General features: G+C 41.4%; 1 protein-coding gene across 1 annotated transcript in view; it reads right to left on the bottom strand.

Annotated features, from left to right (window-relative positions):
• The window catches only part of dym (dymeclin), a 60,004-nt gene that overhangs the window by 11,901 nt on the left and 29,806 nt on the right, over positions 1 to 18,297 (bottom strand). Inside the window, exons 14-15 of the mRNA XM_013275202.3 lie at positions 15,191 to 15,290; positions 505 to 687 (exon numbers count right to left, since the gene is read on the bottom strand). Coding sequence (XP_013130656.1) covers positions 505 to 687; positions 15,191 to 15,290 — 283 coding nt within the window. The remainder of the gene's footprint in view (positions 1 to 504; positions 688 to 15,190; positions 15,291 to 18,297) is intronic.

Raw genomic sequence — 18,297 nt, 5'->3', positions numbered from 1 at the left:
ATATGGGCTTATTTTAGAAGAGCAAAAAAGCCGCCTCGCATCCTGAATAGCCTCGGGGAAACTGACTTAACCGAGGGATTCTACCTAGGCATGCCTCCCTCATACTTATGGATAACTGTAAAAGCCTGCGGCAATGTATGCAGCAACCCCCATCCATTGCACACACACACTCATAGCCACCAAAGCTTCCTTTCCCTTCTCTACGTGACTGTGAATGACAGATTTCTCGGACTGTGCTTTCTTACTTATACACCACACATACTCATTGAATGTTTGAGATGTAATGGGGAGATACTTGACACCAGTGGACTGATTAATTCAATCATACTACTTAAGTCATGCATTCTGTATCGCCCGACTGCAATCTTCTGCCCGGCTTTTTCAACATTTCTGAGCAGACAAAGAGGACACTGCAGAAAAAACTGTCAAGCTTCTCTTAATTCACTTGTGATGCTTTGGGCGATTCCTAGTTTAAAAAACCCAAACAACAAAAAACAGACTGACCGTGTCGAGGTTCTGCATGATGTCCTGGAAGGACGGGTGCGTCCTGAACTGCTCAAAGAGCTCCCTCTTGTAGAGCAGTGCGTACACCAGGTTAGGGTTGTGGTGTAGAGAGTTGCACAGGCAAGAGTTGATGATTTCCAGCATCATGCGGATGACTTCCTCAATCACACTCAGGTCCTGGGCCTGGAGGGAGAGGGAGGATGTAAAGGTTAATTGGTTTCCCACTAGACTGGTTCCACTTATTATATTGTTTTTAAATGATTGTTTTCTGATAGAACGATCAGCAGGGGGTAACAGACAGATGGCAGAAATGGCAGCAGGGATCAGACGAAGGACAAAAAGTAAAGCATGAATGTCAGCCAAGGTCTTAGCAAGTGGCAGAAGGGTGATCTTTTAAACCAGATATCAGGTTGTGTCGGCCTATGTTTCCTTGTGTGGCAAAGACGGCTACTGAGTGACACGTGACAGTCAAAGACTATAAGAAGGACGGACAAAAAGACGCAGAGTTTTAAACCTGACATGATAGCGTTGTTTTCAGTGTTATTTCAAACTAAGTAGGCTTGTTTTAAATCAACACATAAACCCAAAAAGTTCATAAATAAGGATTTAAAGATGGGAACATCAACACAAGTGATTGTTGGAGAAATGAAGTGAAATCTCAAAGCAACATCAAAAACAAGTTTGACATTTTAGAAAAATATGCATACTTGCCCTTTGGTGAAGACAAGGTTGATAACATGTAATATCTATGAAGGTTCAGACAACCTTCCAGATAGGAAAATGATCTTTCTGCTCCCACTGTCTGACTCCAACTAGCTGTGGCGGCCAAATGGTCGCTCGGCGATCGAGCATGTTCCACCCTCGACCTCCATTCTCCAAACAATGCCGGTCCGATTCTCAAACAGATTGACAAAGGCTGGCAAAATGACTGTTGTATAATTTATGAACGGAGCCAGTTCGCTAACGTGTTGCAATCAGTCTGAGTCGGTCTGCAACAATGAGTGCAACTGGTCGGGGACACGTCTTTTTATAATTGTGGACTTGATTTTACTGGTTATCAGCGGGTTCTGGATAACAGCAAAAGTGACTCTGTTATTTTGCAGTTAAATTACCATCCTGCAGCAACTACGTCACCATTTGAGAAAGAATTCTTGTTTCAGATCTACCAGCTTCTGACTGGACTCTGAATGTAGGTTGTCACTTCAGTTTAATTTAAATTTCTGCATATGTAGACAGCATTTGCAGTTAATCACAGTTAACCAGTGCATTATCATAAACTGACAGCATGTAATTGTCAACTTGTCCCCATATCATCCCCATTTCTTGACTGCATTTTATTGCAGTTTTATGGCAGCTGACTGCAAGTGGTTGCAGACCTGCTTCCCATCTTTGAAGCAACAGTTTCAAAGCCAATAAGATTCCAAGTTCATTGACCTATAGTTGATTTAATTGTGGTTGGTCCAACTACTACTGTGACTGCAGCAATATGATGTTCCCTTTTAGTAGCTCCTTTTGCTCAAGAGCGGTGAAATGTTATTTTTGGCATAATTACGTCCAAGTCCTTCCAAAGAAACAGTTCAACAAATTTATAAAGGCAAACAGATTGCCTTTATAAAGGGGGTTATTTTTATATTTTTGTTTTTGTACAGATTAAACAAGAGACACAATCTGTGAGCTTGAGAGATGCGGGTGCAGCAGAAATATTTTGTTGGCTTTGGATACAGTCCAACTACCGTCTCCGTGTTTTCAGCCTTTACGATAAGCTAGATAAGCTAGGACAGCTAGCTGCTGACTAAAGCGTCATAGTGATCACATACGTATGACAGTGGTATTAATCTTAACATCCAACCATAAAAGTAAATAAATAAATTATATTTTATTATCCCTGCATTCAAAATGTTCACAATTAAAAGTGTACAAATTAAAAAGTCCTTAATTTTGCACTTAGTGTGAAGCATTTGGCCACTCTTTTGCTTTCAATAGCTTCAGTTATTAATCAGATGAACAATCAATCTTTTTAATAACTTGCAATTAAAGCAGTCAGTAGGAGAATCCTTTCTACACAGTGAGAAAGGTTTTCAGTGCCATTGATGTTTTTAAATGATGATAAAGATGTCTGCACCTGTCAACCTTTAAAGTTCGGTTTCATTTACCTTATCAGCGTGTTTATGCTACAGAAACCTTGGACCTTAATCTGCGTGGTGGTAACTTGTAAAACATGCGCTTACTTGTCGCCTTTAATGATATTGAAAATCGCTTTCATCATTAACGGAAGTCTATGCAGCTAGAAGAGTTTGGTTTCATCACACAACCTGCTTTTAATGGAAAAAGGGATGCTTTAAGAAAACTGGCTTATTGTCACGCATTGTTCTTTAGTTACTTCATTCACAACAATCCGTTCACAAGAGAGACAGACAGACGCCACTGTGTTGAGATAACGTCTTTTTGGCGTGTTCAATGGTGGCGCACAACAAGAAAAGAGCAGAGAGCGTGGGAAAATGAATAATCTACAGAGAGATAAAAACTTTGGTCAACAGAGTTCATGACTGATTTCTCATGGTGTGACAGCTGTGGGCAGAGCGTTACAAAATCTACTGTCTACGTTTGATGATATTACAAGATAAGCTCCATAAATGAGAAACCAGAAAAATATAACTCAATAACAACGTGACTCATCTCAATTAAACCAAGAACTACTAACCACGAGTGCGAGTTTCTCTTCACTCCCCAAAAAGACAAAAATATGATCTCTGCCTCTTTTTTAACACGAGCTATATTATATTTGATCTATACACAGCATACAGCATCTATGTTAGGCTAAACAGAGGCAAAGCCTGCCTGTGTAAGCAGCTCAGAAGAAGCAGCTAGGACAACAAAATGCAAACTAAGAGAATGCAGGAGTCAGGGACATCCAAAGCAGCTTAGCTTAATGCAATGGACTTCTAATGAAATCAGTCCAATGGTAGTCTGACCACAACTGTAACACGCGACGTAGACTATCTGACAGGTTTTAGTTCGGATCCTGGATCTTTAAAGATCCCTGCATGCCTCCAAGCAGATATGAATAAATATGTGTGCTCCATTCTGCACAGTCTTCATTTTGCAGTGCTGTCTGCATACATAAAAAGTATTACAATTACTATTACTATATGTAAGAATAGCATGACATAAAATTTCATTGAAAAGATCTCCCACTGCCTTGCAAAAACTACCCAAACCACTACCAAGAACTGTCTGAAAAAACCAGCAGATGGGTGAGAGGAGAAAGAGGTGTGCCTTATACCAAAGTATTTATGAAATCTGTGTGTAATAATGCTCAGTGTAGTGTGCATTTATCACAAGATGTTTACTCAGCTAAAGTTTGCCCATCTTGTTTTAGTTGTGCCACAGCAAAAATGTAATTAATGATATAATGCCGATAATATGACCTCAGTCCTTTATGTGCATGTATAAACTATGACAGTGAAACGCAGGCAGCTGTGCTGAATACAGTGCTTACTATTCACAACTGTCAAAATTTCTCGTGTGAAATGCATCATTCTAAGTGGTTTTCATACGTGAACTTTGGGCAATTTTGGGCGACCTGCATTAGGATATTTTCCACAGCTGTCCTTTCTCACATGCAGCACATACAGTAGCAGGAAACAGGCAGTTTCAGTCACGTTTGTACTATTGGGAAATGCTGCGTATTGTGGGTAAAGTACGCAGGAGGCACCACGCAAAACTCAGCATATCACCAAAACCCGACACCATCCAGCCTTTAAGTAGGAATCTGTCGGGTTAAAGCATCACGCGTTTGTGTTCTCACATGTACCTCTGTCGGCAACGGTGCATAAATATATGAATACTATGACAAAAACAATTTGACGGCACTTTTCCAAATGTTTAACTGACCAGTTCAGCCTGTCGGTCTGAAAACCTTTAATCATCGTCTTTGCTTTACAGGAAGCCTCGCCTTAGACAGTTACTCATCAGAAACTTCCTCTGGGTTTACACGCTGCCACATTTCAGGCTTGAAGTAAAATTCCTGTAACATGTTCATTAGAATAGGCAGCAGAGATAGCAAAGCTTTCTGATAAAGAAATAGAAAAAAAAAAGATGTATTTCAGAAGGTCTCATTCTTGAGCCGGGCACAACGTGAGCTTTTATATTCGCCATAGCGCACTTATGCTTACTGATTCATTTGCATCACTGTTCTGCTGATGACCTGTTTTGATCAAGAATTTGCAATATCTGATTCGAAACAGCAACATGGTGAGACTCCTGCTGCGAGCTGATTGGCCACTGAGTCTACCTCCAATCTGGGCTAATCATCTGTAACAGAACTGCATGTGGTAGCATTTTATATTCCATCTTCAGTGCCCTGCTTTGAGAGAAGTTCTTATCTTATAAATAACTTTGCTTGCTGTGATGCTTTTTTTTAATACACACAATCACTCCCTGAAAAAAGCCGGGGGATTAAGATAACAGTAAATAACTGTATTCTTTTGTGCACTGGAAAAGGTTACTTTAGAAATATAATGGGTTACAGATTATTGGTCGCTCTGCTGAAAATGTAATAACTAGGGCAACCCTTTAAAATTAATTCAGAATGATGTATCTTATTATTTTTTGTTTACGGTGTGATTACTTTCCTACCAAACGTATTTTTTTTAAACAGGGCAAATCCAGCTGCTGCAGGTTACAGAGGTGTGACACTGTGCAGCACAAACAAGCTTCACGGTGAACAGCGATGCTGGAATCTGTGTCAGAAGTGTCCGAAAAGAAATGTTGAATGTCCAGCACTGAAAGGCATTCTTGTCCAGTGATGTGGCCAACTACCACAGGTGGGGTCGCAGGCATGGAAACGGGTTGCTCAAAGCAATGCACATCGATTTGATTGGAAGAGAACCAAGGAAAAAGAAGGCTCGGACGCCACCATAACTCAGCTCGCTGAGCGTGTGACCCAAAGGCTGCAACAGGGGTAGCCTAGATTTGAGTCCACTCCAGACCACTTCCTGCATGTCATCCCCCCACCACCCGCTCCTTCTCCCTGCTTTCCTGTCGGTGCTCTATACTTTGCTGTCAAATAAAAGCTGTAAACCTTGTAAGCCATCCTATTCTCCAACAGCTTTGCTGACCCGTGTAGCTCTCTGACAGAAGCCATTCAAGCCCAGCAAAATGATGAAGAAGGATCGAACAGTTCTAGATTTCTGATCTTTATATAAAACAATACATCAAAACCATCAACGCGACTGGTAACAGAAATCTAGTTTAGTTATTTCAACACACATCCAATAACATTGCTGCACTGATTTCCACAAGCGTGGTGGTTGAAGGTGTTGAGCTTTAACCGGCAGACGTGGAGAGGCAATAGGAATGCAGGAGAGCCAGCTCTAATGAGGATTGATTGTGCGTCTGGAAGCAGAGGTGGCTCTCTGAGCTCGACTCCACTGCCTAGCTATACTTGCTCCACTCTTTTCCGCAGTGGCAGGCCATAATTAGACAGAAAGCAGGGACAGATAAGAGAGACAACTGAGTAGGAGGATGTGGAGGCAGGAGGAGGAGGACAGCAACAAAAATGGTAGCATAGATGATAAGAGAGTATGGGGGGTAGGGGGGCTAGCTGATGGAGAAAGCGGACGTGACGAAGAGGAGACAAAAGCAGGAGAGGGAGGCAGAGTAGGAGTGAAGGATGCCTGGTGTGTTTGTTCTCCAGCTCTGCACCAAGCTTAATGAGATTAGTCTGGCAGGGAAAAAATGCCACACTGGGGAATTCAGGTCACATGAAAATAGGCTAGCTAGACGTCTGCCTGGCCTTGTGTGTATGTTTGTCAAGTGGATGAGATTAAGAGGTCCACGGTCTGGTTGAAACCCAGACAGGATTTAAATATCTTGGCGGCTCCTCCTCTTCCACTTCCCACTCTGTCCTTTTGCACTTTTTTTCTCTTCAAACTGCATCCTCAGCCAGAAAAAACAAACAACAAAAAAAACCACTTGACATGTGTTTGTTTGACAGCATATTCTTCCTACCTCTCCCTCCTCTTCTTGCCTTATTCTCTCTTAGTCATACATCGTTTTCCAACCTTGTGCCTTGTCATTTGGTCACAGCCACTCATGCTGCTATTTCTCGTCTTCTCTCCACCCAGGAAAACATAGGGCTTGGGCATGAGTCGTATCATTAGGCTCAATGATCCCGTCCTGTTTTACTTGCATCACCACTATTGGAAAGAATAGCGTTTATGTGCCCTTGTAGGTTTACACCCTTCCCCACCTCTGTGCAATTCTGCTGTTAATTCTTCAACATACCGAGTGCGAATGTGTCGCATCTGCAGGCGTGTTTGACCTCTGCCGTGTCTGACAACTGGCAGTTTGTAGATGCAAGCAGTGACTAGAAAGCCAGAGCCCGTCCTTTCTATCATACCCACACATGTTTTTAAGCGAGCGTTTGTGAGTGCGGACAGGGTGTTTAGAGACAGAGACATGCAAATCCCTGTAAAGTAGGAGCTGGCATCATTAAACCAATAGCTTAGTGATTCCCTGGCCGGCCCTGCTGCTCACTGTAGGCTGTTGCAGGGCAGACAAACCAGACATATTAAGAAAGAGCACTGACGAAGACAAGGGCATGAGGATGCAAACAGAAAGAGTGAAAAGCCACACCTACAGGTTGAATAAAGCACAGTGGAGGAAAAGGATGAAGAGGGGGGAAAAAAAAGCCACATGGACAGACAGAGAGGGTCAGACTGGCTGAGCAGCAGCAGCAGCAGCAGCAGCAGCAGCAGCAGCCTGCCCTCGTCTTTTGGGAGCTTTTTTTTTTTTAAATAGGTCATTGTCTGACCCGCATTATGGTACCACAGCCATGTCATAATCACACCATTTTGAAGAGCATTGTGCCCAGGTCAGCTTCTCATTACCCCATAGTTTCGCATACCCACAAAACATCCTTTGTTGGATGCACACAGAGGAAAAAAAGAAAAAAAGACAGTGTGTTTGTGTGTGTGAGGGGAGGGGGAGGGCTGCACAATGTTGGACCCTAAAGAAAAAACAGCAGCATCAACACGGTGTGATTATTTTGGATGCTGTCTGCATCACTGTCTCGTGTGTGAAGGGAGGACCCCATGTATTTGGGTCCATATACCTTATCCAGATTAAATAGGCACACTACTTCTCTGAGACTTGGCTAGCGCTAACAGCGGGGTGGCTTGGGTGGGGAATGAAGGCAGTACTGTGGGTCATGACGTGAGTGATAATGATAAAAAAAAAAAGATGACGCCAACTGCTGCAACAGCACTCTGGGAGATAGGTAGGCAGTGCTAATTGATCTGCTACGAGCTGTGCTCTGTTTTGCTGTGCCTCGATCGCGAAAGGACCACAACGCAGCAGGGCTGCCCTAATTACCATTTGGAAGCAGCAGATCATTAGGACCCCAGAGCACCTGCTGCCTGCAGGGGTGGCAGTCCTACTGCCTGAGAATAGCAGCCGAAAGAGGCAATGATGGATGACAAAAGAGGAGAGCATGGCACATATATAGAGAGACGGGCTAACAGACTAATAAACTAATAACTGGGCCTATCGTCGTTGTTACCGGGCAGGTGAGGGGGTGAGGGGTGAGGGAGGGGTAACCCCTAAAAGATCAGAGACCAAATTGTGGAGTCAGTGCGTAAGCTAACTCTCACCTCTCAGCAGGAAAGCGCCTTAATGAGAGGAATGCAAGGAAACAGATTTATGAGACAGAGAAGAGAAGATAATGAGCTACTTATTGCGTGGCAGAGAGGTTAAGAGGTTACTTGTTATATGTGATTAGTTTATTCTATGTTCAATTTCACTAGAGGCTTAGCTACTCAGCCTGGAGCCTGAAGTTGAGTTCATTTGGTGCAGTTGAAGACCACCACTCTAAAAGATCTCATTTAACTTGGTCTCCTATAGGCAAACTCCTAATTGGAGTTCAGTTAAAAAAGAAATGCTGGTGTGTTACATATACATTTCCTTAAATAAAATGCCACAACCCAGCCCATGTATTACTAAGATGATTTTAAGAAGTCCGTCTGAGTAACAGATTTGGAAATTCAAGGCTCGCATGAGAAGGTCCTCTGGAAAATGAGCAACATATATTTATTCTCTTTCATAACTTTCCAGGAATGTACACTTGATTAATTAAAAGATCAACACATAATACTGATAATTAGGCGTTGTTAGATTGAAATAATCTGTTAAATTAAATGTTCTGGAGTTACAAAAGAGTGTTCAGATCTTTGTTTGTATGTGTGACTTACACATTTGATGCCAAACGACCGTGTGATGAATTGCCTTTGCTTGCTTTGAATCGAACTATAATACCTGTCTGAATAAAGCCTCATAAACAGCAGAATGCATTTCATAACCTGGGGAGGTGGGGAGGTCTTTATCAGCAGGAAAAGCTGTAAAACCTATAAAAATAGGTTAAAAAACATATCAAAAAAGTTTTCCCGTCACATTAGCCAAATTTATTAAGTGGTCTGGATTGCAGTCGTCGCTGAGCCGGGATTCTGAATTGAAAGTGAGAAACACCATTTGCCAAAGCGTTTCCATGACAATAAGAAGTCTAAACAATCATCTATGTTTAACCCGTCTCATCTGGCCAACTTTAAGCTCGAGTGTGCTGTGTGGTTTAACGTTGCTAGGATGTGAAGAGGTCTCACTTTCTCAGTCTTCTCCCTGGTGCAACAATTCATAACGTGAGAGTCCTCTGTGATCTCATCATCTTATTACCAGTTTATAAATAACCTTTGGGGTCAACCTTTGCTGATAACAGCATGCCTGAACTAGTCTAATAAATGGTTCATGAATTGTCTTTTTTGTGTGCAGCAATGCTGTGCAAAAGTCTTGAACCACCCTTTCATTTCTTTATGTTTTGCTGGGAAAAAGAGAAATAAGTACAGTGATTTTTCCAAACATGTACACACACATGGAAATACAGTTTAAAAAAACTGAGTTTGTGCAATTCTAACAAGCTTACAAGTCAGTATAAATCAAAGCTCCTATGATCGTCTTTAATCTTCAACACAGCCTGAACTCTCTTAGACAAGCTTTCTTCTAATTTGTAGACACTTCCTAGTTCACCTCCTCCACACATACTGACGAACATTTGAAGCAAAAAGCTGAAATTTGGATTCATTGCTCCATAAAAGCCGTTGCTCCAGATTTTCAGTTCACTTCAGTTCTTTTGTAATTTGGCACACCTCAGCCTTTTCTCTCTGGCAGACACTTCTCAACTTCTTGACAGCCACTCTTCCAGCTGAGACCATTTCTGATGAGGGTTCAGTGAACAGTAGATGGACCAACTTCAAGCTCCAAATGCATCTTTCAGGTTCAGTGTCTGCTCTCTGCTGGATTTCCCCCCCCCCTGTTTCTTAAGGACATGACTCTCAGATAGTGTCTAATTGCTGTAGATAGTTTTTAGGGCACTTCTTCTTTTGCCCTCCACTTATCTAGTTTCCTTAAAACTTTTAAGGACAAACTTGACAACACGGCAAGACATGATGAGTTTTCAGCTCATATCTCTACAAACCGCCATAAAAAATGTTCAAAGAAAATCTCTGAAAGACCTGAAGAAAGCCTGAACTATCGCTCATTAACGCTTTAAAAATGATAAGACAGCCTGGCTACGCTAAATATAAAGAAACGAGGGGTGACGTTTGCACAGTATTGTATATAAGCTTGTAACTTTTATAGTGTGTTAATTCAATTTTAATATTACCGCTTATGAATACTAATTGACTAAAGTAACACTCTAAAATATTACACTACACATTTTCAACCCTTTGTTTACATTCGGACTACAAATCTTTTTCCATCTACATGTGAGCTATGTTTGAATCATCAAACAACCTACAACACACTTAACGCAGTAGAACATCGTAAACAAGCGAATAAAAAAAGAAAATGTGCAGTGAGGCCACTTCAAATAAACTAAACAATAACTGTCAGCACAAACATTAATGCTGCTTGACTGATTACAACTACTCACTCACATAAACATCGCAGACTGTATAATAGCTCGCTTCAAAAGCACAATTTCTAGTTAACAGCTTGCATCACTGAATGACTCTGGACTTTACACACACACACAAAAAAATCATTTTGCAGCTTCCTAAGAAATCCGCACATTCCTGAAAGCCCTGATAATAAACAGAAGGCATAATGTTTATTATCTGTTGATATATCCCCGGGCTCTGCTTTCCTCTTAAACAAGAGGAATGGTGCTACAAAGCTAATGCATGTGTCTACTCCAGCTATTAAAAAGAGATCACAGAATGTGACTCAACCAGGACACATAAACACATAGACAGGGTGGTCCACCATGCTCCTGGCAGTGTCTGTGCGCATGTAAATGTGTGTGTGAGTGTGTGTGTGAGTGTGCGCGCTTGTAGTCTTTTCCCAGAAATGTGCAACAGTAAACAGACTAAGAGGCAGAGAAGTAACATTACCATTACTGGCTGGGAGCATAAACAGTGACAAACAATGCAACACATACTTCCATCTTTTTATGTTTGTTTGCATGTACAACCGCAAACTGCATGTCCTCGGCATATCTCATTGGATGGGACAGAAAAATAAGAATAAAAATGCAGACTCAGAGGTAACCATAGGATCCCATGAGAGCTGCCCTTCTTGGTCTGGGAGCCTCTGGATGTTCCCCCCGGGGGTGGGGGTGGGGGCTCAAGGGCCCCAACCCCTCACTCTGTCTTCCCTGATACTAACCAGACACAGCCGCGCAAACACATTCAGGGACAGGGGGCATGTTCTGTGTGTGTATATACCAGAGAGAGAGACAGCAACCAAGAGGCAGACATCTACAGGGAGAAGGGGGGGTACAGAAGAGGAGACGGAGGGAAAGATGAGACATTGACACAGAAGCAGACTGCACCCAGCTTTAACTCCCAGCTTAGGGCAGTTTGACAACGTTTTCATATCCGCCTCTTGGTCTCTCCCTCGTAAAGAGAGCGATTATACGTCCAGGACGATCCCACATTAAACAAACATTAGTTCTCTCTCCACAGCCGGGCTCGGCCAAATTGCATTGTTTCCAGATGCCTGTCACAAAAACACGCTTACACCCACCCCAGGGCCCTCTCCTCCCCTCGTCCGCTCTCTCCTCTCTTCTCCTCTATCTCTCCTTACGGTTGCCTCAGCCTCCACACCTCCCCAAGTTAAGACGAGGGTTTGTGAGTAACACCAGGGCAGGCTGCTTTCAATTACGCCGCCACATCCGCTACTACCGCAGGAGCAGAGGAGAGCCGGCGATGGAGGAAACAAAGGAGCCGGCATAATGAGACAGCAGCCCTTCCTTCAGATGTCACAACTCTCAAAACCAATGACGGGCTTTAGCTGGCGTGTAAGGTCGTGTTAAGTGGCCAGACATGGAAAATTAGGAAGGAATTTCAACTTAACACTATTAACTATTAAAAGAAGAAATTGCTATACTATGCTTTATACTTGTTCATATACAATTTAAGGCCTGAGAGCAGCTTTGTGTCAGTTTCATATATTATTTCTAAATAGAACCATGTGAAGCCTAAACCTGAGCATAATGAGTATCTTAGGGATGTCTAAGTGTAGCTCTGACAAAAATCAGCTACTTACAGCGACTACCTTCTGAGATTTTATTAACAAGTTGCTAACAAGACGCAAACTGCTGCTCATCGGGTCTACATTTTAAACTCTCCATCTATGCCAACCTCAAATCAAAGAGAATTAACAATAAAAAAAAGGTCTAGCAGTGCAGAGCCTAAAGGTATATTTACATCTCAGTGACCCCTCATTATTCTGTTTCTGCTCTATATGGCTGTACAACAGTGCTTTAAGCTAAATGCCACCTTCAGCATGTAAACAAGCTAAGCCGGGATGATGCAGACCATGTTAAACATTTTAGCTTAGCATACTAGCATTTACCGACAGGCACGAGAACAGACTGATGGGAATGTCCTTCCTTTTGCTTGATAATAAAAAACCCAATAGCACACTCAATCCAACACTTTAAATCTTACTCACAAATGCCAACATTTAGGAGGGAAACAACAAGCCAAGGAGTCTGAAGATAAGAAGATGGTAAGCCATACAGTATTAGCTGGAATATGTTTGTCAAAAGAGAGCCCATGGAGCTTCCTTCTGATAAGTAGACAGTACTCAGTGTGGCACATATCCCAAGTTACATGGCAATATATGAATCAATAAATAAATAAACAGAAGCTACTATAATCACTTTAATTTCTGAAAAAGAAGTCAAACATCTGCTTTTGAATTTCACCTGTGCTACTTGAATGTGAAAGAGATGTAAAACAACAGCAGGCTGGAAAGCCCCCCTTTTCCAACAAATCTCCTCCAGTGCTCGAAAACACCTATGACTAAGATATTCACCACTCAAAACAAGGGGGAAGCTAATTGTGTAGTTTTGTTAGAGCTTGTGCTCAAGACAAAATTTCACTCGACTTATGTCTCACGTCGAGTGTGTATATGTGTGTGTGTCCAAATATACAACATGTTCCCTTTCGTTACGGCACACTGTGTGGACACGGAGACGTGGATAGTAGACATGGGAACCAATGCCACAGCCAGTTAGTATAGTCTAAGCTCAAGGATAACAACAATATCAGAAAAGCTGACCAGTTCTGTCTTTAAAGTCTATGACCCAGACTATGTGTCAGACACTTCAAGGAAAACACTCATTCAAAATTCCCATGAAATAATGGTGCTGAAAATCTGCCATGTACCCTTGAGCAGTAAATTGAGTCTCTCTCAAAAGAGTGCTGTTGTGTAGATGATCTTATGATTTGACCTCGTACGCCCATGTACGAGCACGTCTTTGACTTTTTTGAATTTTTCGCTTCTATTATATTCACTTTAAGGCCATTTTCTCATATAACCGGCTGCACTCAGAATTTTTTCTTTTTTTTAAGAAAATGCAATCGTGGCAAACCGATCTATATATTTCTCCTTTTGATTTTCAGTCATATAAAATGTCCACTTATGCATGTTTGTAAATAAAAAAAACAGCATTAAAATAGACCCTGAAGGAAGGAGGCATCCAAACAAGGGTGGATAATTACGCTTTATACATGTGTGTTGTGTACTGTGGATGTCTGCTTGTAAGGGGCCTCATCAGACAGTCACTACACGGTTGAAGAAGCACTCACATACACTCATGTTTCCCCAACACCTTAGGGTATTTATGGGGACCTTGTCCAAACTCGCACTAACAAACACACACACACACAAATGTGTTTGCATACGCACGCTTATCTAGGACCAAGCAAATCTAATGAGACAGCCAGACCGAAAGGCAGACAAACATACCCGAGGGCAGCGGCGTCTACGTGTAAATACAGACGACATATGTTTGTCAATAGCCAACAGAATGCTCTCGTCAGGTGTGACTGTCATATCAACATATTTAAAAAGAGAAATTTGCTGTCAGTCAATACCATATTTCTTTTTTTAAAACTGTCTGTTTTGTTGTTTTTCTGTCAAATAACGTGCAAAATAACTAGTTAGCTAGTTACTGCATCTTCTTTTCGCTTCGATCCACAGAAACCGTAAAGTTGCTTTATGGTGCTGGGTTATGCCAAATCATTTTTTATTTTTAACCAATCATGACTACGTTGTGTTATAAAAGTTCAACGCCTCAAAAACATCAGGTGCAATTAGACAAGGAAAAGAAAAACTGGAACACAGAAATACATCAAATAAAACCAACTCAAGTGTAGAAGTACCCAATGTTCTTGTTTGTATTCATTTAAAACTTAATTATCAAAATTCAAAGGCAATGACAATGCTAATTTTTCATCATTATTGAATGTTAGGATCAAACGGTCAGTGGAGTTATTTTGCTGATTAATCGGACTGATCAGAACATAACAGTCCAACATTTGTTAACACTTATTTGCTTTCTTGCCAAGATTTAGATGAGAAAATGAGGACCACTCATCTCTGCAGGCTAAAACAACCGATAATTAACATATTATTATTGTGTTCCTTTAATGCGTGCAACAACCAAAGAGTAAAATAAATGCCATCATTTGGTTTTATAGGCATCAGGAGTAATTTATGGATGTTTAGCGCATCCATGCTAAGCCCTCAGTCTAAGGAGAATATTCACAACTAAAGTAAAAGCTCTGCCTGGTTCCTGGAACCAACATGTTTCAATAAATTCAAGTTTTACTTTGAAGACAAATGGTCTCCATTTTGTGTCACACTTTTCACAGTTTCACTACCACTTAGCAAGCAGTTGCCAAGCGTTTACAGACACGTTGACATGTTCTTTACAAAGTACTGCTGCAGCACTGTATAACTCTTTGCAACCAGTTTCACTTAGCAACTTCCACCAGCATCCCCTCACCAACCAGTTAAGGACTACACACGGTTCCCTAGCAACCAGTGATTGCCTATTTTCTGAATTTCTTTTAAAAAATAGATAACTTATGTCCTTTGGAAAGACTCATTTATCATTGACTTGAAAAAAATAAAATAAAAATCAGCTGATGTTTTTTAAAACTAAAAGATGCAAATACGCTGCTTTAAATGCAAACCGATCAACTCAGCTAAACTGCCACGGATGCCCACATCTACTTACTATTCATAGTCCAAGCACAGACATAATTTGGCAAATATGATTAAACTTAGTGCAGACTGGGACCGACTGTGTGTGTTTGTGTTTGTAAGTTTTACTCACATAGTCTGGCAACGCTGCGCTCTCTCCTTGTCTGCCTCTCAGAGACTGTGTTGCCTGCTCCAAAACCTTGTTGTGCTTTTTGGAAAGCAAAGCAAACAAACTGCAGGGGAGACACAGAGAGACGGAAAAGGAATGAGTGTGCCTGTGACAGATGAATAACAACACAACTCAAGTGCCATTTTATACTTAACAATGACCTTTCATTACCTCTGCTAAGAACAGAAACTTCTATTCAGAACAGTTTATTAATTTAAAAGCAGACCTGCTTGATTTGTAAATGAAGTCTTTAAAAATGAATGAATATTATTTCATTTTGGAATGACACTATAATCGGGAAACTACCAGGAGACTCATTTAATCACAACTCATGTTTTCTTTTCTAAATGCGACACTTTATTTGTGTACATCTCTACATGGAAATGGTCGTTCCTCTTTTAGCCTGACATGTCTGGCTCTTATTTTATGCGTTTGTCTAAACCGCTGCTGTTATGGGACCGCATGATGGCACGACACAGACAAACATCAGTCTGCTTGACTGCACCTGGGGCGTAGTAACAGTTTGGGTCAATGCATGCACAGACCCACAGACAGTAACCATTACTGCTCTGCTCATGCAACAGCAAACTCATTCATAGCTGAAAAGAGACAATATTCTAAAATGCATTTTTTAAGAAGCATCCTGCTGATTATCAGTGTTATTAAAAGTATTAGTGACCTTATCTTGTAATTACAACTTTGTAATCTCCTCTGTGGGTGCTCAGGGGTGCTAAATCTTTAATTTGTGTGTTAATCAAGAAGATTTAAAAAAAATCTGAATAAATTAAAATCAATGACATAAACATGCTAAAGAGGCACAAACAGAGCTCTGATAAGCCCTTGGAGCTACACCTACCCACCTGTCAGCACAGCACAGCACAGCGCACACATGCACACTCACACTCTAAATCCCATAGCATTCATTATCCGGGATAATTGGTGAAATAGAGCTATGTGAGCAGCTACGCGGAGGTCTACTTATCATCTTCAGACCTAAAGTCAAAGCCTCTATTAGCCACAACTACTCAAAGACCTCTATCTACGCTCGTTTCCCACCACATTTTAAGCGAGAGACCACCGAGTGAGCTCCACCTGGGACGGTGCCCACAATAACACACTGTCACAAGCTGGCCTGTCTCATCAGTGACACAAAAGATTTCAACAGTACTGGCATGATCCCCAAATCAGTTATGAGCCCGAAGTCATGACAGACACACTAAAGACCTAAAGACGTCCTGTTCCCAGCACTGCAGAGGTTTGGTTATGGACACACACTGTGCTCGATTGTGACTGAACATTTGTACATATGACACATAAATACTCATCTGGAGGCTTGGATTATTTTCTAAATCTAAAATTGAAACGTAGGAACGCTCATTTATACTTTCACTATTTTAGGGCTTTATTAAAATCAGCTCATATGGTTTAAAAATAAATCTATTTATGGCCCTACAGTAAACACAGTAAACATTTTCCCCATGCCTTTATGGTCTCAGTTACTTGTTTATTTCATACAACATGATGGTCATTTGGTATACAGCGGTCCCTCGTTTATGGCGGTACTTACGTTCTAAAAATAACCCGCGATAGGTGAAATCCACGAAGTGGATACAAACATACGGTGCAGCACTTCAGAGTCACAGTGCTAGCTTAGAGTCATACTGCTAGACTTATGTAAATTTGACAAGCTGAACGCATTCTGTACTGGACAGGAGACACGGCACGAGATTGATTGGCAGTGGTCTACAGCCAATCAGAACACAGAACACAATGCGCTATACAAAAAATAAAAAAATAAAAAAATCTGCGAAACAGGGAGGCCGCGAAAGGTGAACCGCATTATAGCGAGGGACCACTGTATTGTAATAAACAGACAATACAGCAGGGTATGTTTTAAAACAGATATCCATCATGTTGGCAAAAACGGTCACAGGTGATTTCATGGCAAACGGTAATCCGAGAAACAGTGGGCGGCACCAGAGTGGTTAGGCCTGTTTCTTATATCCAGTTTGACCAAAACAGCCTCTCGTTTGTTTTTGTTTTTTAAATTCTGGCACACACCTGTTTGCATACCAATGCACAAACCTTTCACACCAGAGATAAAGGTAAAACCTTTCCCCCAAATTTAAAATATGAATAAAATGAGCGTGGATCGCTGTTAAAAATGACAACGAATTTAGCTGTACTGGTTTATTTAGACACAATTCCAGCTTCTTATATGTGAATATTAAATCTCATGAATACATTTTTTAATAACCAAAACAATGAATTGATTAATATTATAAAACAACTGGCAGATTGAAGATGATCATTACCTGCAGCATTACAGTGACCTAAATTGCATCTGTTGAGTCTGCCAACACACGAGCAGGGATAGAGGAACAATTTGGCAGAAAGGAAATATTGATGGAGAGCAGGGAAAACGTTAAATTAGTAAGGAAAGATGTGTGGGGGTTGTGGTGAGGGAAAATCAACCCGCTGCCGCCTTAAAATAAACAGCACCAGCCGCGATTCTCTCAGAGAGTCAATTATGGAGCAGAGTTCAGCGCTGCCAGTCTGACATTAGGAAATTCCTGGCAGGAAATTCCCTTTATCTAGCAGCCAGCCAGTTTAGCCCAGCCTGGGCCATCGCAGTCATCACCATTATCATTATCATCAGACATGGAGTCGGTTCTTCTACATCACTTCTGGACAGACACGTAGAAATACAGAGACGCTGTTCCTCTCTGACTCAAAACACACCAAAGTCACAGATATGGATAGAGACACAGGCGGGGAGATAAGACGATCCTTGAGTGTGCGTGAGTCTGTGCACGTCTTAAGGGAAGGAAAAATTCCCTTCCTGTTGTCTGGAGTTAACAGACAAGAATGACTTGATATCTGTATCTGTGTGTGTGTGGTTTGGACCCCGTCCTCTTCTTCTGTCTCCACATGGGCCAAACACTTTCCCCTTAATTTCCCCCATCTTACATAACAAAGTCATTTGCACAATCTCACCACTCACTAAATAATCTATTTTTTTTTAGCCTCTTTTGCTGCAACTGCTGTCAAGTTACTATATTGACAAATAT

The sequence above is a fragment of the Oreochromis niloticus genome, linkage group LG7 (genome assembly GCF_001858045.2).
Source record: "Oreochromis niloticus isolate F11D_XX linkage group LG7, O_niloticus_UMD_NMBU, whole genome shotgun sequence".
NCBI classification, from domain to species: domain Eukaryota; kingdom Metazoa; phylum Chordata; class Actinopteri; order Cichliformes; family Cichlidae; genus Oreochromis; species Oreochromis niloticus.
This window is presented reverse-complemented; position numbering and strand designations above follow the sequence as displayed.